Source organism: Xylocopa sonorina, chromosome 5 (genome assembly GCF_050948175.1).
Source record: "Xylocopa sonorina isolate GNS202 chromosome 5, iyXylSono1_principal, whole genome shotgun sequence".
NCBI lineage: Eukaryota > Metazoa > Arthropoda > Insecta > Hymenoptera > Apidae > Xylocopa > Xylocopa sonorina.
The window spans coordinates 4,843,771-4,870,607 of NC_135197.1; the positions used below are offsets into that span (position 1 = coordinate 4,843,771).

Sequence of the window (26,837 nt, forward strand, 5' to 3'; positions counted from 1 at the left end):
CTACGCGTCTACGAGCACGAGAGGGACTCCTAGGTTCTATATATACATTCCCCAAAGCGCTTCCCATCCGAGAAGACCAAACGTACCGCTCCAACCGTTCGCATAATCCAGGGAATTTGAGAAATACGTGCTTGACGTCCTAGGCCCTCTCCGTGGGCTTGAATTTGCTCGGCAAATGAACGCGACGGCAGCCATATCATTAGAATGTTAACTCGATTTCCTCGAATTCATCGAACGATTTAGAATTGGAAACAACGCGCGGTCGGGCATTCTCGCTCGACTTCACCCGTAATTCGACCGTCTATACCAGCCACCCGCTGCACTGCGCCCAAGTTTCGTGAGACCGTCGCACGAAGGGGAGAAACTACGCAGACTCCGCGAAACGAAGGGTCTTAAATTCGCGTGCTTCGTTGGATACTTCGATGTATTCTCCGGGGACAGCGGACGCGTGTTCGCTCAAAGTGAATTGGATATCGAGGACCAGAAGCAGCAGGCCGCACACGAGCGATCTCTCTGCATCGTAGTCTGCAGCCACTGAACTGTTCCACGCGGGACAGCTAGACGTTTATGATGACGTGGACGAAGGCGGACGATTATCGCGTCTACCTTACACCATAATCGTCCGCGATGGTCAGTAAACCAATTACAAAGCATTCGATCCGTGCGAAAAGTGAAACCAAAGTGAACCGCGCGGTAACGATTGACGCATCGAGGTTAATATTTTTCCGTGACATCGACGATAAATACGGGGATTCGTGGAACGGAAGGATTACGATCAATGTGCAACGATCTCGGACACAAGGCGAGGAAAAATATCGGTAATTTTACGAATCTATCTCTACTATCAAGACAGCAGAGGCATCGAGCTATGGAGGGGTGGGTGTGGGTGGGAGAAAAATATTGGGAAGTAACGGGGGAAACAAGAAAAGTGAACGCAGGAGCGAAAGAATGGCGAGAAGAACGGTAGACAGGAGAGAAGGGTAAGTTGGTCGGAAAGGTCGAGCATCCAACGGGCTGGGGATGGAAGAAGAATTTGAACTGCGGAGAATAAGCTTGGCGGTGGCAGTGGTGCACGCCAAGGCGAAGGGGGTTGGCGGGGTGGACTCGAATCGAGGGAAGATCGTCGACGAGGGGTCGACAACAGAGGGTGCGGGTCGGTACGGATTCGCGCGCTACTTGCTGCGGGATCGACCGCGGTGGCATGGGCGGAGGACGCCGTGAGTTATCGCAGCAACTATCTGCTCAACTAGGCGGATTTATTTCTATAGGTACAATCTGCTGCGCAAAATAAAGTATTTTGAAAATAAGAAGAAGAACGAGACGATAGAATCCCGCGATATTATCGGCCATTTATTCGCCGACTGACACGCATCTAAGTGATCGCCTTCTATTCTTTCGAATATTTCTACTAATGGACCTTAACCATATTGTACGATATTATTAAATAGAATAATTAATTTCATTCTGCTTCCTACTCAGGAGTAAAATATTTGGAAGGACTCTATGTGCGTACTACAATATTCAATTGGCAAAACTTAAGACTTTTGCAGAGTAGAACACGTCTGATAGGATTGCGAGGAAATTCACAATTTAAAGATCCTCGTGGTCCCGTTGCGCGTTCGCGTGTACTTATTCTCTCTGCGACAATATCGGATTATTATCCGAATACGATTGTCGACAAATATGAAAAATTCTTTTTTTTCTTTTAACTTATCGAAATACTCCGAACGTAGTGTCTTTATAGGACCAATCGACCCGTACCGTCATCTAATTAACGTTCGGAGCGAGACAATCGAATCGTGTCGGAAATTTCAGCAGCGCGCGTTAAAATTCACAGCCGAACGTGAGAAATTACGCGACAGCGTACATACAATATGCTGAAATTAGACACACGTACGTAACGGCTGTATGAACGCGAGAAATAAATTGCGTGGATAATTCCAACAATCGTACGATTAATACCGGCCATCACTCGGTAAAAGAACATATTACGGTCGAAATTATTCCGACGTTTGAGATTTATTCAAAATATTATTACGGCACAGTGGTTCCATTTAATAATTATTCATCTGCGCCGCTGGAAGGAAAATCATGCGCTCAGTCGAATAAAAACTCGGTACACGGTAAACGTGGAGTTATACTCGGCGATAATGAAGCTTCTACCTTTCAACATTCTCTCCTTTCAGTGTAACAAAATATCGATGAGCATTATAAGAACCTTACAGATATATCAGCCTGGATTATACGCGGTGCTTGTAACGCACAGCAAAGAATTCCCAGCGACACTCGATAAAGTGAATCAACAATTTCATTAATGCAAATTCATCGACGCCTCGGCCCGTACTCGCCGCAAATTTAGTAATTCTATCCAGCGTAGTCGCGGTTATTCCAAGGGGAATGTTTGCTCGTGCAATCGCCCGGTAGGAATTCACAATCGAAGAGCGCAATTATTATGTAAGAGAGGCGCGATGTTTGGAAGACACGAGAGCCACGATTTGCATCGAATCGCGGTAACTTTTACCGCGAACACGAAAAGTCGACGGCGCCGCCTCTAAATTGCATTACCAACCCGCACTACTCCGAATATTTTGCCACCCCTTAACGCCCGACGACGTACTTATCAATTTTAATACCAAAGTAATTTTCTCGCGCCTAATTTCCGCCCCTAGCTCCAATACGCTGGCAAACAAGGACACCGTGCAGTCTACGAAACGTACAGGTGTCGACAGAGATATCGATCGGATTTTTTTCGTTCTTAAACGATCGCTTCGTCGATCGTTCTTCGAAGGCAGCTTTCGAGCACGACGTCTCTCTCAGTACTCCTCGACGCACTCTCCAATAAACTTTTGACGTTATTAACTTGAATCGCGCGCGCGTTTCCAACGGACAAGGTATAAAGCAGATATTATTTCACATTTCGCCGTGTGAATTTGAGCAATGTACACACAGCCGGATTTTATACATCGGTAGCAGCGTGTGCATACACGGCCGCGTATTCTTCGTCGCGCTTTAGTCTGTTATTTAAAGCACTCGTGCGCATAGTTCCGCTCGTAGACACGTCCCGGGCGCACGTTTCCGAGCAGCTTCATTTCAACGGCGAAGGAAACAAATGCTCGGGGACGGGTCGAAATTTTAACCGAGCTGCATAAAAATATAACCTCGGGGGAAGAAGTTCCGGCGACAAATGCAATTATCTCCAAGCGAATAAAACATTTCAACGGGTGCGAGAGGTACGCGTCGCTGGTATAACTCGGACTTTAGAACGCGTAATACGAACCACCAGGCGGTGGGATGAAGGGATGGTGGACGGTGTCAATAAAAGAGTAATGAAAAAAGACCGGTAGAGGCAAGAATAATATAGAAATTTCCGGGACAAGCGATCCGACGCACGTTGGACCCTCCAGATGAAATTCTACGGATACCATTACTCGTGCCACGAGACAGATTTATTCGGTAGTCATGGAGATTCTGCGACCGGCCAATCGCGATCTCGATGCTTCTCCACGGATACAAATCGTGATTCCTCCTTTCCGTGGTTAGCGAACGGAGTTACGAACGTACCAAGTAGAAAATATCGAGTTTCCGGGTTGAAATAGCGTCAGAAGAGTACGCGATGCGTTCTCGAAACTCCCGAACGTGGATAAAGCACCGAGGGAAATGGCTACTCTAGATAACGTCAACCACTCGGCTGTTCGTACATTCACAGGCTAAATGAAACTATTTTGGAACGGAAGAATTAATTACTTCGAATTAGCGGTGCCACGGAGCGATGACTCCGACACGTATAATGCGTATGCATAAATACGTGCTTGGGGATGATTAATCGTACCAGTGTAGCAGCATGGAAGTCCTAGTTTCGATAGCAGCGGTGGAATAAATTCAACGTAAATGCACTTTGAAATATGTTCGCGGGAAATAAGGAAATTTAAAAGCGAAGTCACGGCGAAAATAGAGGGAATTTTATAATTTGTAATGTTGATTTGCAAAAATAAACGCAGCTGGAAGAAGAATGAATCCAACCCAAGATGTTGGCCCTATTATTTTGTCTTTTTTCTTCGTTATTTCCTCGAGCGAAAACCCATCCACCCACGCGAACTTCAAACTTTCCCGTTGGTCTTAGAATAATGGAAACGTGAGAGAACTCCGAAGAAGAGAAGACACACCCAGACAACTAAGTCCAGTAGATATCGTCGGTGCTCGATTTCAGCGAGTTTTAATCCGTTGGCAAAATTTCCCGACTGTTTACCCCTTTAAGTAGACGGCAACCAACACGCTCGAAGCGTGAACTGCATTGCTCGTTGACTTCTGTTCCATCTTGGAGTCGCAACGATTGCGAATTAAAAAGCTTCGACGTCTGGCGTCGAAGAGAAGCCTGGCTTTTCCCTTCTTTTTTTCTTTCTATTCTCCAGTCTATCGGTATAAGCGTTCCAGCGATCGAGGAACTAATGACAAACGACCAATTTAACTTCGCGAGAGAACTCGAAGCCAACTACAAAATTACCTTCGACGAGAGAGAGAGAGAGAAAGAGAGGGGGGAAAGGAAGAGAGTGAGAGAGAGAGAGAGAGAGAAAGAGGAAGAATAGAAAAAGGGGAAGTATCTTCTTGTTCGAAAAGGAACAGACCATCGTCGCCGTCCACCGATGTTAGACGACAAACTAATTTCTTAAGGCGATGCACTTGGACGATTAACTCCGGATATAGATAGATCGGGACGGCGAAAGAGAGAAGTGGAGCGAACAAAGAAAGTTGGGGAGGACGATCCATCAATGACTTCATGACGCTTCAAAATTACGAAGCACCGTGGATACGCGAAACAACATTGAGCGACGTTCGTCCCCTGCAACCCGACGCCCTGCGGATCAGCCAGTAATTGATCGGACGCCGAAGGAGTAAACACACCGTCGTTGATTGATGAACTAATCAACCCTGCTAAACTATCGTAGATCCTCGGCCCCGTCTACCTTGCCGATATCCACCTAAATCAAATCTTCCTCCCCGCTCATTCTGGACAAACAGAATTTCAAAAGCGATCGGTGCGCGTTATGTAACTGGGTGCTCCGAAAATTCCAACGTACGTTTGGCTTTCGACGTGCTATTTGACCGACACGAAGTCACGCCACGAGGATGGTTATCGATTGCGTCATGGGGGTAACGTGCAGCACCGCGAGTCAAATAGAATTTTGCGTGTGAGAGATAGAAATTTCGAGGTTTCGACCCGTATTTTCGCAATCGGGAATAAAGGGGTGCAGCCAGTTCGGCTGGGAATTTAATATCGAATTCGGGTGGTAAGTACTCGCGTTTTTCCGTTACCGATGCAATTGCAGGTGGCAAGACGTAATCCTTGAATTATTCCCTGTTTGTTACCGGTGGATTTCTCGTCCAATTTTTGTATCCCTCTTTACGAAACTACGGGACGGCGAAGTAATATACAGGAAATTTAAATTAATTTCCGAGGAGACGGAAACGAGTTCAATTAACTACCACTACCGAAGGAAAGACACGAGACAGAACTCTTGCACGTTATTACTGTACCTTAGAGGCTCTGTTGGCCCTTATTACACTGTCTCGTAATTCTTTTACGGATGCGCAATGTTGAAAATGCTTTAATAACACTGGAATAAAATTTTCCATAACGTACGGTGGATTGAATTTTTTAGATAAAAAAAAGAGGGGGAGAGAGGGAAAAGAAGAGGAGCAGAGAAAGGGACGCTGGGAAGACTCGGAAGAGTTAATCCTTTAAAATATTCAACGCTGCACCTTAGCGATGCATTAAGCGAATAAGCACGGTTCGATGCATCGAAACGCGTAGTAAAAATTAATGAAAATCCCGCAGTCTTCGAATCAAGGTTCCCATCCAGTTCGCGCAGCGTTAAAACCAATGTTACGGTTCGGGGATCATTAACAAATTGCATAAGCGTTCCTACACGGTGTTCGTACCCGAAACGGTAAACAGCAATATCGCTCAGAATGCATTTTAATATCCATCAGAACAAGAGGTCGAATCAACTGCATTATCCAAAGTAACGCGAAAATAAATTAATATTGAAACCCCGGATAATATCAAATTGATATTAAAGTAACATTACTGTTTAATCAATATCGCTGATATCGAATTTACAATATCCATTGTATGCGCACGCTGGAAATTACATGTTTCAGAATGTAATACGACATACTAAACACGATTATTAAGGGGTGGGATTTGTTTTCGCAGCAGTGCGCGGGGCATGTCCAGCCAACAAACCGAGGTTCACCGTGGAAAATTTCTTATTATTTTTCGATAAGTCCGTTATCAGGTCGTTTTCATCGTTTTCTTGGACCACCGAGTTACATCCCGGTGTTGAAGTCGTGTCTAGGGGGTGAAAAAAGGAATAGAAGGGTGAGAAAAGGACAGCGGGGAAGAGGAAAAACAAAAGGTAGGGAAAAAAGAGGGAAGCGAAAATCCGTAATTACGACAAATCACTTGGCCGACGAGAGAATTCTCCATTTCCGTGGGACAATATTGCCCGCCACTGCATCCGCAAAACGAGAACTTTGCACTTGTTTGTTCGGCTCCCCTGCAAATTACTGGGACAATTTCTAAAACCGGATGAAACAAAAACGAGGGAAAAAGCCGCCGCGTAAAAATGAAAACTATGACCTATCTCGGCCAAACTTTATAATCGTTTATAATTAATATTTCACCGTATAAATGCGCATCTCCATTCGTGAATTCTACGTGGTTATGTTTGCTTGTACACGACCGACACGCGCGCGTACACCTACGCAACAAATTAATTTCGAACTTTCAGTTAAACGAACGAATACACGCGCGCGAGACGAAATTCGAATCGCGTATTGTGTGCCCTCTTCGAGGGGGAAAAATATTTAAAACGGTAAATCAATTGAAACGGGAAACTATTTTCCGCGTGTGCGTTTGTCAGAACTCGATTTCTTCCCGACTGAATTAACGAAGAGCAATTCTAATTTAGCGAACAGCCGCGATACTGCGAATTGTGCGAAACAAGTTTTCGAAATGTCACAAAAAAAAAAAAAGAAAAAGAAAATGAAAATATCGTTCGAAGAAAATATAAAGCGAAACAGTGAATGAAACAACGCAGAACGTGTTCGAATAAAAATATTCGAGCACCGCGAAAAGTTTCATTACTTGCCCTGACATTAATTCGGGAGCATACATTAAAATTGCATTAGCAGCAGAAATGCCGGTACAGAGTTCCCATAACTCACACGGCGCACGCATAACAAGAACATGCAAAACGGCTCCGGGGTGGTCCCGTCTTCGTTCGCGCGCTGTTGTGCACGGGAACTTCTTCCCCCTCGTCGGTTCAGCGCGCTGATTAATTTCTGGATTCAAACCTCTATCTTAACCGACCAGCTAAAACGAAACATTACGACCGTGCTACTCGCCGTGTAACGCGCGCCGTTTATGCATTTCCTGCCCTACAGTTCTCTCGCCGATGCTGCACGAAGAAACGAATGAATACCAGAGTTTACGACTATCGTTTCGCGATTATGAAAATGACGGCGTTAACAGGTTTCCTGCCGCTCGGCACGGTTCAAGACCCTGCAAGTATAATGCGTCGGTAATTTAAATTTACGATGAATCAGCCGCTAGCAATCTTCAAAGATAATATTAATTTTCACACTATAGCGATTACGATTCAATTCATATTAATGACACGCGAAACGATACACTCGAGCCAATTTATATCATCAATCGCGAAACGTTCGGTGCGCGGCAATTACCTACCAGCTGAGCGCGGACGTAGACGGCTGATTTATGCGTAACCTGACTACTAATTTGCTCGCGATCGAAAAGAACGGGAACGGGACCACGCGTAGGGTGAGACGTTCTGCGAATTTCCGCATCGGGCTTATGGTAAATTTAAGGCATTCGCGTTCAACGCGATACGATCGTCGTATAAACGAACCGTGTAATTGCAAACGTGTCCCCGTGACGTGAAATCGGATGAAACGGAAGGCTCCTCCGGACCGACGGGAACGGCGTGACGAGCGTCAGTTAAAAACTGCTGCTTACAGGGGAGAAATCAAATTAGCGTTAGCAGATAGAGGCGAGAAGGGAGGGACAGGCATTTTCTAAATGCAAATTACTCGGCTCGACGACACGATAACGGCAGGGCAACGTGAACAACACCAACAAAGTGTTGCCAACGAAGACGACGAGGGCGGACGACGACGACCAGGACGACGTCGGCGACGGCGGCGACAATTTATCGTACAATATCAGCTTACGTCTCGTTAATATCGTATTTGCCAGTGACGCAAACCGCTCCTCATCCTGAATTTCCATAAACTTTTCACCAATGGCGATGCAATTATTCCGAGCACAATCGAATCCCTCGTTCAAGAAGCTATATTCGCGGGAAGACCCTGAACAAACGATCCGTCCGGATTTCAAACTTCCTTAACGCTCAAACTTTCATTACTTCCCTCTCGATGGTTGCGGGTAGAAACGACAGAACGATTCTGTGATTACAAGAGGCGAAAGGAGAACAAGAGGGAGGAAAGGAACAGCGGTGGCGGGGGAGAGAGAATCACAGGGGGAACGAGTGAAAGAGGATCGACCGATCGGTAAGTCTACAATTACAATTAGGATAAATACCTTTAACTGGCAACGCTAACCCTATCGTCCCGTGCCGCGTGTCTCTTTTGCAGACGTCCTCGCGACGAAACGAACGATTCGACCGTTTTCCGCAATCCAATAAATTCCTTTCCAAATGCGACCATCCACTGGCGCGTACGAGCAATTTCGCTGGAAATTGTTCCCCTATTTTCCCTTTTCAGTGACGATCCCGAATTTATAGGCAGTCCGTACTCTAATTAAACGATGCCGCCACCCTGCTCCGTGTATTCTACGATATAAACCTAACATCTAATACGACTTTCTCTAACGTCGACCCAGAACACCAGCCGTAAAATGATTGTTACCTGGAAATTGTAATTTTTCAAAAATACCGCGGTAGTGAACAGGAATGATGGATTGATTACTTTACAACTGTCATGTTTCCAGAGGGGCACCGACGATTTTGGGACTCGTCAGGGCTTTAGATCATCTCCCAAATCTGGGGATATCAACGATAGTGTAACTCATTGTAACCACCGATTCCCCGAGCCTCCAAGAGATAGATCTCTTGGGACCCTTGGACTTTCAGAACATCTGGGATACATGAACCCCTGGATTCCTCGAACCCCTGCACCCGAGCGGAACCCTCCACATCTTTAATGCCTGCGACTGCATGACGCGGTGGCAAGCAATCAAAGCACAGCAGGATACTTGCACGGTCGCTTCTCTTCTCACTGATCACGGTTCAACCGCACGACCCTCTATAATCGCGTTCCTTTTCGCTTAGAAGGATAGAAATTATAGTTAATCACCGTCTCTTCTTTTTTTTTTTTTTTTGCCTGGATTAGAGATATAGAAGGACGGATAATCGTTTCTGAAATAGATTACTTTGCGATAACCCAACGACACGATAGAGCAGTAAGAAACGAAGATGGTGAAATGTATACAATTAAAGGTTACATGTAGAGCGATAAAGAGACAGAAGTGAAAGAGGAATGTAACGCTCGTATACGAGGGAACGCAACTTCAGTCACGTGTACCGGGAGAAAAATTGAAGGCACTCGCGGAGACCGTATATAGACCGAGAGGAAGGAAAAAACGGGAACTGTGTCAGGGCAAATTGCATTGCAAGCTCGGCTGTTCGGCAACACGTGACGGTGACACGAGCTTTCCAATTAATCAAAAATAAACGGTGTCAACGGCCGACCGTCGAGAATTGGTAGCCGGTACAAATGTTATTTATCGTCAAGTATGCGACGCGCAATGCGCGGTGGGTGTTATTTAAACGATTGTGCAAACGTCATCGGATCGAGCGCATTATGCGTCGACGTTCCACACCGGAAATTTGTTACAGCCCGCCCTGGCCGGTGGTGCACGCGCCCGGCAACGTTTGTTTCCCTCTCAAGGAAAATCCTCGACGCAAAACCGACCCAGTGAAAGTTATACCCTGTTCGCGAGCGCGAACACGTACGTACGTTTTTCGCCCACTTTCATGCAAAATTGATCCCATCCTCCCGCGTCACCCCCACGGCGGTGTTAAAACCCACGATCAAATGGAACAACGGGGCGCGACGCAATAACGAGTTAACGCGATAACGAGTGCGCAGAGTGCAGGATGAATAACGCGAATAGAGAGCTAGATTAAAAACGATCTTCCATTCGAAAATGGACGCAAATGATCGTGGCCGAACGAAACTCAAAATTGAACCGTTCAAAGGGTTTAATCAATCCCTGCGTCCTCGACGCGCGGATCGATGTAATTCCCACCTGTTTCGCATCGGCGAGCCCGAAACGTCAACAGATAACCGGGCACTGTGAAGACGGAAGGAGAGAGAATTGCCTTTGTAACCCATTACATTTTTAATGTCTCATTGTGTCCTCCCCAGCACGGCCATTAAACTTAATAGCCTTTCGCTGCTCAAGGCGTGTCGTTCCTTTTTTTTCCTCCGAGGGTCATAATTAAAGTCAATCGTATTACCGGAAACAGTCCATTAGGCGCATTCTGGGCAACGAAAGCCAGTCAATCGGTGCATCGCGACACGCCCGAGGGCGACGTTTTACTTTCACTTTCGTAAGTGGTTCCTCTCCTCTGGTTCTTTGAGCGAACGCGAATATATCGCCGGATGGGGGACAGGAGACGCCGTTCTTACAGTATCCACCATGGTTATTCGCGACGCGTTCTTGCGCTAAATACGGCGCCTAAATCAGGTTTTACGTCTACGTGTATTTCTGTCTGTGTCGTGCAATAACCCCGCAGCAGGAGACACGACAAAGTAAAAGCGAGTCGTCGAATCGGGCTTGTATGCTCGCTAACATCCGCGCGTGTAACCCGTCATGAAAAACAGACTACACACGTGGGGTATAATATGCGATAACGCGAATGTTATTGCATCGTAACAGTCAAAAGGAAACGCGCATGTAAAACAGAGCGGGGGGACGTCAGGGGGAGGGTGGAAAAAAATGTTTCTTTTTTTTTTCAAACAAGTCAGGAAGAACAAAACACTCGCGTTTTATACGCCAGTTTTTAAAACCTTCCAATGGAAAACAGAGTGTTTGACTTTGGCGAAACAAATCGAAGCTGAAACTTTTCAACCGGCTACGCTAAATCGTTTCGACGGAATGGCGCAACGCTGTTACCGATTCGATTTCGCCTCGAAACATTCCCGTGGAAATATTCTAGCGCGGAACATTTTACAAATGGACCAGTCGGGACTATTCGTGGTGATGACGTCAAAATATACGAATTTCCGTCGCCGAAAGGGAGGACCGTGGAGCGAGCGAGGGGACAGTAAACGGGGCGAGGGAGAAGGTGGGTTACTAACCATTTTCTCCCGTATCCATCGCTTATCCATAAAACGATTCAACCAGTTTGCCCAAGCGTGAATGCAACGATAATACGATGGTCCGTTTCTGTCCGGCTACGTTCACCCGACTGTTCTTCGCCGCCCGTTGCCACCCTCTTTTGTCTCTTCATCGATTCGCGCTAGCGCCATAATTAAGGCCAGATAATGCCGCCGTATTCGAACGTGGCGAACGGTCAATCGATGCGGTTTCATTGTATGTAAAAACGGGAGGTAGAGAGATATAGAGCTGTCCCTTGCCACGATAGGAAAGGATCGAAGGGAAACGATCGCCGCCGATCCAATATTTACTTCTATCTTGATGCTACGGAACCTGCAACCCCGGCACGATATGGATGACAGAGGCACTTGCTTATCGCGGAACGGATGCGCATCGACGTAACCGTTCGACCGTTCGCGAATCGTTGCGTCTTCGTGAAAAATGCCAGATGAACGAGAGAGGGAGGGACGAGCAAGAATTTCGGCCAGAATCTGACTGGAATTTTCGCGGCCGTGTTCATCGAAATCGCTGATCAAAGGATGAAAAGTGGCTGTTTTATTAGCACGCGTAGCTTTACGTCCTCCCGCCAGATCTTATCCGCCATTCTAAGGAAATCACAGGCTAAAGGACGCCTTTATGCGCATTCCCCGAGAAGATTTTATCATTTCTGCGGACGCTTTTAGATTAGCATGGATACGACATGTCTCGATGGCTGACAACTACGGCACCTGCACTACTGAATTTATAGTGTCAATTAAATGTACCGTTGGGAAGCGCATCCGTGGAAATGGATTTTTAGATATTGCGCTGGTATTGTTTTGGTCATTCATGGTTTTATCTGGTTCAGGGATTTTTTCCATTTTCGAGTGAAATACGTATGGAATTATTTCGAATGGACAAAGGAGAAAGGCAAGCTTTTTCGATTGCAGAATAACTACGACTCTATTAAAACATTAATCGATAATCATTAAAAGAAAAACCATTATTGCGATGAGAGCGGGAAAAATTGCTACGCACGACAAATTCAAGGGAATCCAATTTACCAACAGACATAGAATATTCTGAGAACCGGGCCAGAATATTTTTATTCGCCTTAAAAAAGAATTACTCGGGAAGTATAGCCGGTAACGTTGTTTCCAGTAAATCCTTTGCGTTCAACGGCGTAACATAGATATTCCTATCTTGAAACACGGCTAATCGTTTTCCTGAAATACCCGAAACGTGTACAAAGGGCTAAATATCCGCGCAACGGCTCGCCATGTAATTTACCGTTCCTGTGTATTCCTACACAGTTGTTTACTGTTCCCGCGGGATTTGCCGTTCCGCTGTGTATACCTTACGTTCACGAGCCGCCGGAGGTTCGAAATCCCGCGCGTGTGCGTCAACAAAAAAGGCAAAGATAAAACGATCGTTACATCAATCACTGCATCTCTCTGAATTGAACCGTGCTCCGGGAGGTTTTGAGTGTCAGCAAAAATGACGAGTCGAGCACAGGTCTCGTCTGGCTAACTAGGACGATAGGAGCGTGTTCCATCAATTCCCTTCGTTTCGAGGTGCGCCGGGATTGTTACGGTGAAATTTTACCTTGTCCGAAGTGAAAAATTCCGATACACACCGAGGACGGTCTATTAGACAGGGGAACATCGTTATTCACGGTTTTACTCAACGGTTCTTCTCTCTCTGCGAACTAAACGACGCTCTGTTACTTCGTGCTCTTTTCTTAGCTGCGATATTTACCAACGGGCTATGTGAATCGGTTGAAAGTGAGGGTCGAAGAAAAGGATGGAGGACATCAACTCCGAGTCAGCGAGAAAACGTTCGAGAGAGTGAGAAAACGGACAGGAAATCAAAAGGGAGCATTAAAAGTTGTCGATGCTTTAGAGACGTGGCGGCCGTTGCCAGAAAGGACTCCCTTGGGAATACGTATATAGGACGAGGATGACGGTGGTGGTGGCACAAGGGTGGGAAGCCATTCCGCTCATCTGCCGAGTCATAAAGCAGATAGTACAGTTCTATCCTCGAAAATACATAAATCTTAGGCGGGGCGTAATGTACGAGAAATGAGTCCTCGCGTAAAATAAATGATCGAATCAGCCGTCGTTTCCAATGAAGACTTCGACTGTAACCGCGAGGTCGAAGTAGGTCTCGATACGAGGATGGCTGGAAGCGTCGTTAATAATACGATAGAAACCCGGATCCTGTAACGGGGGGAAAAATTAGGAAATTGCCACCGCCGTATTCTTTCACTACCGTCGACCGCTTTCAGAGTGGACTTCACGAACCAAACCGTCGAGATCGAGAACAGAGACACAACCACCCAGACGCGTTCCCCCGAAATTTTCAACGATCGTGCGGAAATAACGTTGCTCTAACATTGTTAACGCGAAATGTTGCTCTGATTCCCGTTGAACTTGAACCGTTTCTGACAGTAATACCGTAATAACGATTCCACGCGCATCAGCGATCCTCCGATTTCGTTCTCGTTTCCGAAACGTTCTGTTCGCGAGGAATGAGCACGTAAATTGTTAAATCTTTGGTAATACGGGTTCCACCAACCCGTCTCCTTCGAGTGCTTATCGTACTCGCATCCCCCCGAGGTAAATTCCCCCGGCTGTCTAAAGGCACTTTTCCCTTGCATTCGCAAGATACACTGCTTTTATCGGCACGGCAAGCAGTCTGGGAATGCCACTGTTGCCAGCGCTGACGCAAACACATTTAAAAAGATGTGTGGAGAGGACCAGGGATAAATTCGACTGGTGGTACTCCTATTTCGCCGGATATATATCTCTATTATCGATCACGCGCGCCGAAGACGATTATGCGCTCTCGAACAGTGACTTTGAAATCCGCGAATTTCCCTAATCCCCGAAAAACTCTGTTCGACGGTGACATTCTCAAATTTCAACCATATGCCCACGGGAATCCTACGCGTCCGAGATATCTCAACAATTTGACAGTTACTTTCTTCCGAAGCATCTTGGAATCTGTCACTGTGGCATTTCACTCTCTCATCTATCCCGCTGCTCTCCCTTCTTCGTTTTGCCTCTACCTATCGCTCATATTCTTTTTGTATTCTTCTCGCTCGTCTTTTCGAAACCATCTCAATTATCTACATCGAGTCAAGATTTGCGTTTTGATAAAGTGGCTGAACTTTTATCTTGCATTAGATCGCGACTGTAAGCAAAATTTAAAGTCGAGTAATTCGGAAACGCGAGGAACCATAATAAACATAACGTTTCTGTTAAATACGCGAACGGGAGTATCAGTGACAGGTATGTAACAAATAATATCAGCTCCAATTTTGAGGTACTGTATTAAGCTCGTTATTTTCGCAAACCAAAATGTAGCCAATCCTTTTAGCGAATAAGTAAACAAAAATTTCGATGTACTAATTAGACGGTCTGCCATTATAGTTTCGAATAAAGTGTTTGATTCCGTCGTGCGTAATTTTGATGCTAATTAAACTCGTGGATGGTGTACCAAACCGTTTTCAACGATATTACCAGTTTCACCGTCAAAGAAACAGTTCTAATAAAATTGCCTGAAAAACGTTCGATGTACTGCGTTACATATTAGCATAACGATCGCGCATGCAAAATTTCCGTGTAAGCGTGATTTGCACGCAACGCGGATCGCGCAGCATCGACGGCGGTTCGGAAAAGAAACGAGGGTTGAATCGAGCGATGATAGCTGGCTACGGCACTGACTTGCAGCTTATTGACCCGAATGAATATTAATTATCTTGATGCAGCGACACATCGTGATCGTTCTCGTTTCCGTCTGGCAAGCGTCGCGGAGCGTTGTTCGTCAGTGGAATTTCACGCACGGATTTTATAAACGTCGCGCGGGTTCGGATGATCGCGTTACCGTTTCGCTGACACGGTGCGAAGTCGGTAGAGCAAATACTAACGAAGAAAAACAGGGACAAACAGAGAGATTGCCGCGCGCTTATCCGGAACAATTTCAGAAACTAACCCCAGGAAAACTCCGAACATCTTTCCGCCACCGGTTCAACCGACCGAACGATTCGTAACATCTCTTCGCGTTATTCAAATCTCATTAAACCCGAATGCTCGCGGCGTGCACGCGTGCGAAATCACGAGTTTCATTCGCGATCAACGCGAAACGCGCGAAACAGAAGATACGAGTGATGCAACGTAATGCCGTTGCTATACGTATAATGCACTCGAGCGGGTTTCCGAAATAAATCTTCAAAACAAATAAAACCCCGGCGCTGCTGGCGATGCTCATAATTCCACGGGAGCGCAACACATCGGTATCGATCGAACGCAGCTCGATGGTTTCGCGAAACGAACGAACGAACAAACGAACGAACGCATCGGCGGTCCGTTCGTTCACAGGCAGCCCGGCAATAGCAGCCAGAGCACGTAATCTCTAATGCGTAATATCGCTGTTCACGGTGAAACGAGCAAACGCCAATAAAACGAAACATGCCAGACAACACGCGGCAAGGTGAAGTGTGCACCGGTGTCGGTCGATAATTTCGTAATTCGACGACCGCACTGTCCGCCCTCCGCGATCGTCGCGTAGCGAAAGAAACGAGGCGAGGGGGAAAAAATTCGCAATTTGATTAATCCCTCGTTGGATCAGTCGCGAGAACGGGAATAAAATGTTTGCCTCTGCGCGACACGGGCCAGTCCGTTCGCGGATCGAGCATCGATAAATTGAGAGGACAAAGCTTCCAGAGTTTATTAGATCTATAATATTTTACAGGAAATTGTTTCTACGTGAGACCATTTTTCACCCGCGACTCGATGCGATATATATCGCTGGTGCACCCGGATCTTGGTACCGGTTATCGTAATCGTTTTTTCGACGGATTCATTTCTTCCCTATGATCCCGACTGCTTTACGTTTCCTTTGTCCCGTTTAGTTTCGCGAGTTTCTGTAACGGTGGAAAGATTTCTTCGTCTTGACGAAAGAGAACGGTCGAGTTGTTGAGTAAGGCGTCATCAATCTCGCGAGAAGTCAACGGACCGAACGAAAAGAGGCAAGAGAATTGCGGATCACAGGTGCGTTCAGGTAACGACTATGGGAAAAGGGGCTCGCCAACTTTTATTGAAACATCTGTTATAGCGAACGGTGAAATGGTCGAAAGTGACCAAAAAAGTTAGACGAAGAACGCGGAATCGAGTACCCTTCAGAATTCCATCCAATGTCCGCAGAATATGCGCGAAAGATCGTCACGAGAAAGGGGCGAGGCGAAAGAAAGGGGACAAACAAGGCTTGCCGGCAAATAAGAATTGTTATTACGCTTCTGGTCGAGAATAAAGGAAATTCTAGAGAGAGGAAGTCGAAAAACAAGGAAACGAGCGAGAGAAAAAGGAAAAGTGTTACCTCGGGAAAATGGCAACGGGCTAGATGTGGAAAGGAACTATCCAGGGCCATTTTTCAAAAAATACTCAAAGACCGGGTACCGGATAATAGAGAACACGCAGGAAAATGACGTAAATGTGGCCATTTCCTATTATGAAAATAACTGTGACATCATTTACCATCTACGCTTCCTTAAAAGCATCGCATCGGCGAAGAGGATGGACGTAGATGAAACGGAAGAGAATGGAATTCGTACCTCGAGCGTTACGAACGCGTCCATGAAATTAGAAACTTGGCGTGTACTAATAAGTAGAGGAAGAATTATATTTACGACGATACGAAACTTAATCGTCCCTTATTACTTCGCTGCTACTCCTCAAAGTATATTTCCGCGAAACGGATAGAAAAAGGGTTTGGAAGGGGCGTACGTTCCTTGTAAAGCTCGAACAGCGAACAGAAAAGCGAGTAAAACGAACAGCGAAATGATATTAATAAAACAGCGGAAAGACAGATAAAAATTTTATATGTCGAGTTTATTTAACTTTTATAACGAAACGGCAAGAAGGCAACCGGAAAGAACCAACTACCTTTGCCGACAGCGACTCCAAACGACGTACTCTCACCTAAAAAGACTACAAATATAATACGAAATGAATGCGTCGATATTGAAATTACACAGAATCGCAGTAAAAAGTTTAGAGAACAGAACGTGATACCAAGGGGATAGTTATAACGCTATCCTTTTGCGTTTACTCAACTGTCGTGCGATGAAATGAACAGGGACAAGCACGCTGAAAGAACATTACTCGTCTGCAAGGAAGAACCAGACGAAAAGGAAAACTAAAACGACGACGAAGAAAAAATAGAAAAAGGAAGACCCTTGACAAAAAAAAAGGAAGGAAAAAGAAAAGGGAAGAAACAAGAGAATATCAGCCATCTCACACCCATCGTGACAACGTCTGCGTCCCATTCTGGCTTCAACGTCCTTTGAGCCAAACCACAGCACCGTTCACGCTCTCTTTGCAACCCTCTCTTGCTCTCTTCCACCCTCACCGGTCCACCATGGATACGACAAGCCAGCCAGCACGCGGGAAGGTGGTTATATTCCGTTGTATCGTCCCTGCCTTTTCACGATGCGTCGCGTACACTCCAGCTAAACAGGCCATTTCATCACGTTTCGTTTCCTTGTGCCTCGTTACGTCCTCTACTTTCCCTTACCGTATTACTACCGTATTTTTACGCGCTTGTTTGTATCCGTATCCTTCCAGGAACTTTCTGTTGTTATTCAAGGAGAAATTTGAACGCGTGTTTACGTAGAGTGCTTCGCTAGAATTTATCGATAACTCTAGCGAAGCGTTTGCAAGTTCGCGCAATGTCGAACGCTGGTAAGACGCAAAATTACGCAAAGCAATCGACGCGTCGATTGAAAGGAGATTCGAAATACGGTAGAATGAAGCTTACATAGAACATAAAGTACCTCGAATGCTCCCATCGCCGTATCGCGGGGCGATGTTTGGTCTCAAAGCGAAGAAAATGTTACGTCCAGTTTTTATAATAATAGGCAGTATTATTACTGAAAATACCCAGCGAGATAAAGTAAGTCGCTTCCATGGTAAACCGATAGTACTTGCCTCCCGCGCGTGAGACTGTTATGAAGCTCGTCTTCGAACCTTCCCCAACTATTGCGTACTTTCACGCCCGCGGAAATATTGATCTACATCAATTTAGAAATCGTAAAATTGTTCGCCTGTCGTTCGACGAATGGTCGAACCGTCCGGTCAACGTGATAACGCTGCTCGTGAAATCTCATCTGTGAGTTAAATGAACTAACGCGATCGCACGCGAGCAACAATTAATCACGCAATTACTTAACTCTAAAATACTAATTATCGCCCATTAGTATTCTAATGCCTCGACGAATTACTGGATAAAATCGATCGACAAACCACCGTTATTATATCTAGAGCAATATCTAGAGAATGAGAAAGCAGATGTTCGGTACTCACTGGTCGCGTGGGATGTTTCGCAGAACAGGACGACGAAGAATAATCCACCCGCAAGGAGCGTAGCCAGGAAGTACGATCCCGAGGAGCAGCCCATCACGGCATCACTACTGATTTCTATCGTTCGCAGTAATCCTCACCGAAGCACCGTGATTCGATCACGTACGACTGGTCCTTTTCCAGTTCAAACTCTCCTCTATATGCCACTGTCACTTGGTAAACATCCGGTTGTCATCCGCGGCGAATGGTCCACTCTCGTGCGGCGAGCGCATCGTTATAGTAGTCCAGCATCAGTGCAACTACCCCCAGCGTCGCACCAGATTCCGAGAATGTTTATTATTCGCGCGTCACATGGCGACGTCAACTTTTTACACGCATCGTAACCGGCGATGCTCTCGTGTCCCTCGATAGAACGAAACTGACTCGGACGCTCGGCTGAATCACTTCGTCACTCGGTCGTGCTTCATCGCACCAATGCCGAATTTGTCCCCGAACGTGGCCGATCTACGCTCGTCACGGATACGATCATCGTTTCGGAATTCTGCAAACCCGTTAAAGATACTTTACACCGACGTATCGTAACTACCAACTCGTTACGAGTTGAAACCGCAAATCATCCCTCCGTCAACCCCCTGTCTGCCTACCCCCGACTCCAAAACCCACCCTCTGTTATTTTCTGACTCAGAAAAATCGATCGTCTTCGACAGTCTGACCACTCTATGAGTAACTAAAATTGTAATTAAACGTGGATACATCGGGGAAATTAGAGTTACGATGATAGGAAAGTATATAAGAAATATTTTGCAAAGTTCAGATCATACATAAACGATTTTCGGTGTCAGTTATGCTCAGTGGATATCGAGCGTGAATCCGCTCGATGGAGAAGAAGAACGAAACGTTCAGCTCTCTTTGTACAAGAGTTCTTTAACATCGGCTCGAAAGCAGCCGATGTAATTTCATTGAATGCATAGTGGCCAGCCAATTATCGGAGTTTAGGGTACCAGTCGAGTCTCCTCGGGCGGAACGTCGAAGGAGCAGACTTGTTAAAGTTTGCCACTAAAGCGCTCGTTGTAACTGATGTAACTTAAATCGAAGTACCGGTACCGGATTCTAGATACGATAAAACGCCCCGGTCATCTGATGCCGATTTTATTCGCGAAGGCTGACGCCCCTAACGAATCGTCCCTGGTGTTCGAACAAAGTTTGGAGAACTAGAGGATCCCGCTACAGACGGAAAGTTTCGCCGAACGAATATTTGAATAACGTCGAACGTCCTTCGTTATTAGCGGCCAAATATCGGAACGATTTCAAATAATTTCCGCTCGTCGACGATAACGTTTCGTCGGCGGCTAAGTTGCGGACGCGCGTAGCAGAAAATAATCTCGGAGCATAAAGTGGTTAATGGGGTACGAGTCACTTAACGTTCGCCTTCCAGATCGATGATTTACGCGCGATCAGAAGCGGAGGTGCGGTATCGTCGTTTTGCAGCGAAATGAGCCGGCTCGTCGCGAGCAACTCGTACAAATCACGGATTTAGGACGGGGCATAAATCATCTGAATGTTTCATGAAAACGTATTGCCTTTTAAATTGATCGTAAACGTGGATTCGCCCGAGTCCCCTCGATTCGACGTTCGACCATGTGCCGCGCACGTTCCAAGGGTCAGAGTTGTTAATTAAAAATTTTCTCGGGAACGCGTGCGTCCTCCGGCACGTCGATTTAGCCCGACGAAATTAAAGGGCCAGCCGACATTGGTAAAATACGAACTGTCACCCCGTTACGTGTCTATTTAGACGGCAATTGGGGGGCGTGTTGCACGTTTGCGAGTTAATAAATCGGCCGCGATTTATTCGTTACTCCCGTTAGTCGATACGCGAGACGTTGATCAGCTCATGGGATGGAAAAAGAAGCAAAGATATCCGCGCGGAATTTTCTACGAGATTTGGACATACAAGAAAGAAAGTAGATCGTGATACGCATTCGCGGAAGCCGTATATCTTGCTATCGGTTTATTCCCACCTCTAATCATTGGTCCGCAAGCTGGCAACACACGAAATCCCTTGTGCATATGCATCGAGCATCCGCTTTGTTCCGATGCTTTACACCCTCGTATACCGTTTCTACCACTCGAACAAGTTCGATTTCCATCGGAAAAAGGTGTCCATTTAACTTTCGTTGGAAAAGAGGAAAAAAAAAAAACTGTTTCACACGGAAAATAGTCATCGCCGAATTACCGACAGTGTTCACACGTTCGTGTCGCCACTTGGATCAAAACATTTTCCGTTCTCAATTGTCACTAGCATGCTATTAACATCGTGCAAAGAGGAAACGAAACAGCGGGCGTACATATGTATATCAGCGCGGATAGCACGTGTCAGGGTGTTAAAAAAATCATGTCTCGCGTGGAATGCTCGAAGGTAGAAAAGCAAACTCCGCGACGCGGGTAGAACGGTGCAGGAGGGGTGATAAATATAAAATGGCGCAAGGTAGTCGAGACACGTGGCCGTTCCACGACGTCAGATAGGTATTAAATAAACGCCATTCACCACGATGACAAAGGAAAACGGCGATCATCTCCATTAAATGCCAGATGCCTGTCGCTGGTACGTGTGCTCGGAACAAAAGGGACGGCCGCTAAAGGGCCCAGCTTTTGACGGGTTCGAGAGTTCAAATATCATCACGCCCACGCACACACGTGCCCGACAAAGTCGATCGACGAGCTCTTTCGTTGTCACCGGCAAGGGCGAAATTCCTGAAAACGTAGATGGAAAAAAGAAAGAGAAAGCGAGGGGCGAAGAATGACAGAGGGCGAGGGAGGGGGGTGAGAGAAAGAGAAAGAGAATGAAAGAGAGCCGGCGTTTTGTTGCTCGAAAAAAGACCAACACACGCCAGCGGTTTCAGCTGCACGTTCACTCTTTTACAGCCATCCGCTTCCCAGACACATTCGTGACCCTTTTCTAACTTCTTTGAAAAACATCGTCGCACTCGTTCCGTTTTCGCTGTCCGCGAGCGCGAGCCGCTAGAATGGAAACAAATCGAAAGGTCCAAGCGTCGAGACGTACCCCGATGCGAAACTTCGTATTCGAATCCCCTTGCTCGCGCCCCTCGAGGCAGCGTTCCGCGAGGGATGTGCAGAAATAAGGAACTTTATACGCGATCGTCGCGTGTACGCGTCGCGATCGAGACTCGAACCCAGGCAGGGAAGTATCGCGTGTGCACGAGCGGAACGCGACGACGATTGGAGCAGATGGAAAAGCTCGACGCGGTGTACGCGATACGAACACGCCTCGAGTGTACTCTCGGCTCTGGCTCTGCTTTCGGAACTGAGTCGAGAGAGAGAAGCATCGTTGGAGTTTCGAGGGATTCAGAACCACCCCTACCCCCTACTACCGGATCCGACCCCTGTCTCTCGGCAACCCGCGTGCTCCAGCGCTGCCAGTTTTCCCCTGAGCCGCCCTCCCCACCTAAGCCGCAAAGATCTCCCCCACTATCGAAACCATCGCCACCCCAGCCGCTGGTCGGCTGCGCGCTCGCGCCTCTCTGCGCGTAGTCGAATCCAGTTGAATTCAGGCAACCGTCTCACCACCAACTCCAGATGTACGCGGATCCCCGTTTCTTCGAGGGGTTCCTTTCCTACCAATGATCCTACCCGATATGTATCACGAGAACGTTTCAACGGGGAGAAACTGGGGATCGCAGTTATTTTTTTTCTCCTCGGAAACACCTCGAACCAGGCACCTGGGTTATTATCGCTGCTCTTCGGCTGTCTGTACAATAGCAACGGGAATAATGCGGGTGTCTAATTGTATTAACAATGCTGCCCCGTAACGTTGTTATGGTAATGCCAGAGGGATAGGTTAAGTGGTATTAAACTCGAACTGTTAGGGGTGGAAATGCTCGTTACAACCGATACTCGGGCCATTTTTGTCTTTCTGCTTCTCTTTCTAGGAATTACTTTGTAAAAGAAGTAACTTTTCCAAATACCATTATTGCTTTTCGTGCATCGTACAGATACTTGTCTCGAATGATTGTTAACGATGAAGGAGGACGAAATTAGGTGTCCTCTTTACGACAAGCCACGCTATGTACAAGACAACAAACAAGAGAACGGACAGGAAACGCGTAAAGGCAAGTTCGTTCGCAATTATGACTACCTGCCCGAAACAGAGAACGGAACAAGAGTCTTCGCTCGCGTTCAATGAAACTTCGATGATAGACCGAGAAGAGGGCCAAGACAAAGGCACCGTTAAAGGTTACACGGTTTCTTTCAGATCGATCCGAAATAAGGGACAGAGAAAATCAAGACAGAAGCTTTTTGTTACGTGATCAAGAAACGATGAAAACAGACAGAGGAACTTAACTCCAATCACGTCCGTGGAAAAAACTCAGCTGCTACCTCTAGGGAACTATTTCCCATTTTACGGTATCCAGAGGGTGCCATAAACAAGCCTTCCCGAAGAATGAGAGGTTTGAAAGGGAACCGAATGCGAAGCCAGGAGAAGTCCCTACGATAAAAAGTTTGCTTAAAGTGTATGTCTCGTCCATTCTTCCGTGATTCCAACATTCACGATCGGTTTGAAAGGACGATACGTAACGATACAAAACCGCAGACGAAGCTTCAAAGATGCGGAGGGCATGAACTTGACGTGATTGTGCCTCTGAATAATTCTTAGAAATCGTACGACCATTGATACGCCCCACGGAAAATAAAACTATCCGCTTACTGCCTTTACAGTCGCACATTTTACGATATACATATCGGACAAATTGTTGGTTACCGTATAAATTTCATCAATCGATTATTCCCCTTGTTATACCCACGATCCGGCCTCGTTGTCTACGAAGAATTAAGAATACCAGTTGGCAAGAATGCCTGCTTCTGAGAAGAAAATTAGGAAACCACAATGCGGAGCAACGCGGGTAAGAGGCTAAATTTCATAGTCGAAAGAAATACAGTACACTTTACGTGGATAGTATAATACGGTAAATAATCCGGATACTTTGAATCGAAGTATGCGATTGAGTAGAGATATTTTGCGGCAACAAGACGCTACTATCAAGATTACATTAGCAAAGTTTGAGGGAAGCCTGGCAATCTATGTAATCTTTCACGAACAATTATATGTCGAAGTTATCAAACTATTTCTTCGGCTTATTCTAAGCTAATCTAGTCTAATCCTTCGGCTAAACTATACTGCAACCGCAGCGTGTAAAGTTCCTCGAATAACAAAACGCGAATGGGTTACCATCCAGAAGGAAGGATAAAGATGAAATTTCCCCGTTTTACGTACAGCAGAGGAGGAGGAGACTTCTGCGGAAACCTAATATAAAGGGACATTGTCCGAGCGGTCCGCCTCGAATTCAATAATCGCCCGATGAAAGAAGATACGCCCGAAATCGATTGAGTTAATCTTTACACAGGTACCCCGAAGCCGGTGATTTACGATATCCGACGCGTGTGGAAGAGGAGCGCGCGAATCCACGTTCGTCGTCGGGGGTAGTTTTGCGATGCGCGCGATAAAGTTCGATGGCGCGGCCTTTTGTCAAAACAATGTGCCGCCTCCCTCTACCCCTACGTGTCCTTATTTCCGTCGTCTGGACGATAAAGTTCACCGATATTAACATCTTCGTCGGTGATGTAATTTTCACCCTGGCCTTGATATACTGCAGCGTTTCGTTGCGCGTCGGGTATACCCGTATTACGACTAATATTTCTCTTCCGTACAGAACGAAAATTGAGTACTTTATAAGGAGGTGGGACATTAATAACTCGTACAGCCGGCTGGTATTTTCAAGACAGCTTAAAAGCCCTCGCCGCATCGATGATGTATTATATGCTCACAAAAGAACTGACACTTACCACCGCGTTCTTTCTCTATCCCCCTGCCTGTGTTCTCGTCCCGCTCCCTCGTCCCGTTCGACCCTCTTTCACCCCCACAGAGTACTGTTAAGTCCCCGATATCGCACTAGCTACCCTTAAATCACTGCTAAACATTTGTTTCCAGATTTATATTAAAAAGAAGCGACACGCCGCTTTCCGATGTAAACCTGCTGTTTACTCGCAAAGATAAAAGGGTGAGAGACAGTGAGAGAAGGATATGCAGCGCGGACAGATTCCGGCTGGATAAATTCGATGAACCGCGACGCGATTCGCGATAAAGCAAAGTGTATGCGGTATTTCCGCCTGTTCCGAGGACAATAGGCGATGATTGCAAAAACGGTGACGGATAGACAAGAGGGCGGTAAAAAGCGATGTAATGACGATTCGTTATCGTGGCGTGTCCCTGCCAGATTGGCACGCTCGTAAGTAATTTAAGAGTCATCGAGCTGTCCAAATTGCTACTCTTTAACAACAATAATATCATCAACAGACGCTGAATAAAAGCGTTCCGCATGCCAATCAACACGCGCACCACGTAATATCGAGGCTCGCGTATTTGCACCCTGTTTCGCGTCGTTGCATCCCTTCTCGATTCCATCCCCGAAAGCTACCCGGGCCTCTGAGGATAATCAGCCTCAGCCCCATTATTTCGTTTGATTACACGTATTCTGTGGAACTCGCCGTGCGGCTACGAAAATGTAATTAGAACGCAATCATAGAGCAACCTAACGCCTAAACAGTTCGTCCTGGCGGATGATACATCGAATTTCAACGATAACGGTGCCTTCTTATCGATACGCTGGCCGAGCTTTAATCGCGGGACTTCGAGCTGAATTTAGGTCGACGAAAAAAGCACAAATTGAATTACAATATATGCGCATAGAAAAACGGTCCACGCCTCGCGTCGATAAATCGATGAATTAAAACGTCGAATAAATAACGCATCGTCGGATCATTAGGGAAGCAAACACGATCCATCCCCGTGATCGCAACCCCGCCGGTTGAACGCGATTCCCCGAAGAATCCCATCGACTAGAATAAAATGGATACCAGGGGAATTACGTAATCAAGGTTTTTTTCCAAGAGACGACAAGCTACGCGAGAAAGCTACTCGAAGGCTCGTGATTAGGGCAGGATAAATAAAGAAGAAAAGCAGCATAAAAGCGAGGGAAGAAGCGAGCGGACGGGACCGAAGAAGGCTGGAGAAGATAGAAGCTTTTCGAACTCTTAATTCGCCTGCGGCCAGCCCCCTTACTCGGCGAACCCCTCTCGATCCTCCGCACATCATCATCGAGGTGGGGTTGAAGGCGTACGGCCCTGGTCCCCACGTCTACGGTAACCATGGGAACAGACACGTAGTCGACGTCGACGTCGACATCGTCGTGTGGTCGACGTCCTCGCGCACCTAAACGCGCGCAACCCGGCACGCACACGCGTGCAGCTACGCGTGCAGGCACAGGCGTTTTTCGAAAGTGTATAGAAGAGAGAGGGGCACGGACGTGTGGTACGTGCGGCCGCGCAAAGGCACGTCCGCAAATGACATTTGCGCGTGGTTGAGAAACACGAGTTACGGTAGACGACGGTGAAACAAAACACAGAAAGGAACGAAAAGTGGAATCAACGGAGACACGTCTTCGAGAGACGAGTACATCTTAAGTTGTCGGATGCGAGCATCCTTTGTGCGACGGTGAAACGTGTTAAGCACTTACTTTGTGCGCTCGTTACCCACCGCACGCGTATAATGTACCTACAGGCTGTTTCAGGATTATAACCAGCCGCGTAACTGGCTAGTACTGATACTACAAAACGAAGATGCTATACGAATATTTAAAAAGGGCATTGTGGAACTTTTACAGAGTTCTTCCTAATTAAGAGACTCGATTGGACAACGATGTTTTGTAAGAATACATTCAGTATTATATATGTGTATCAAATAAACAGATATTCAAATAAAAGAAAGACAGTGGGAAAGGCTTACAAAACAGTGTGCGTCACGAATTATGTTACGTGTCAAAGTCCGCGTGAAATTGCTCGAGAACCAGACGAGGCTGCGCGCAGCAATAATATCATGTCCCAATAATTATTCTTCCAGAATCTAGAGTCAAAGCGGATCCGCGAAATTACGGCCTGTTTACGGGCCTAGCGAAAAACATTACCTCCCGAGGGCAATAAATATCCGTTGCCGAGAGAAT

General features: G+C 46.4%; 1 protein-coding gene across 1 annotated transcript in view; it reads right to left on the minus strand.

The window, feature by feature from the left end:
• The window catches only part of Tei (irregular chiasm C-roughest protein teiresias), a 272,197-nt gene extending 250,118 nt beyond the window's left edge, over positions 1–22,079 (minus strand). Inside the window, exons 1-2 of the mRNA XM_076894980.1 lie at positions 21,827–22,079; positions 18,769–19,306 (exon numbers count right to left, since the gene is read on the minus strand). Coding sequence (XP_076751095.1) covers positions 18,769–18,862 — 94 coding nt within the window. The 5' untranslated portion in view covers positions 18,863–19,306; positions 21,827–22,079. The remainder of the gene's footprint in view (positions 1–18,768; positions 19,307–21,826) is intronic.
• Between the last annotated feature and the right edge of the window lie 4,758 nt (positions 22,080–26,837).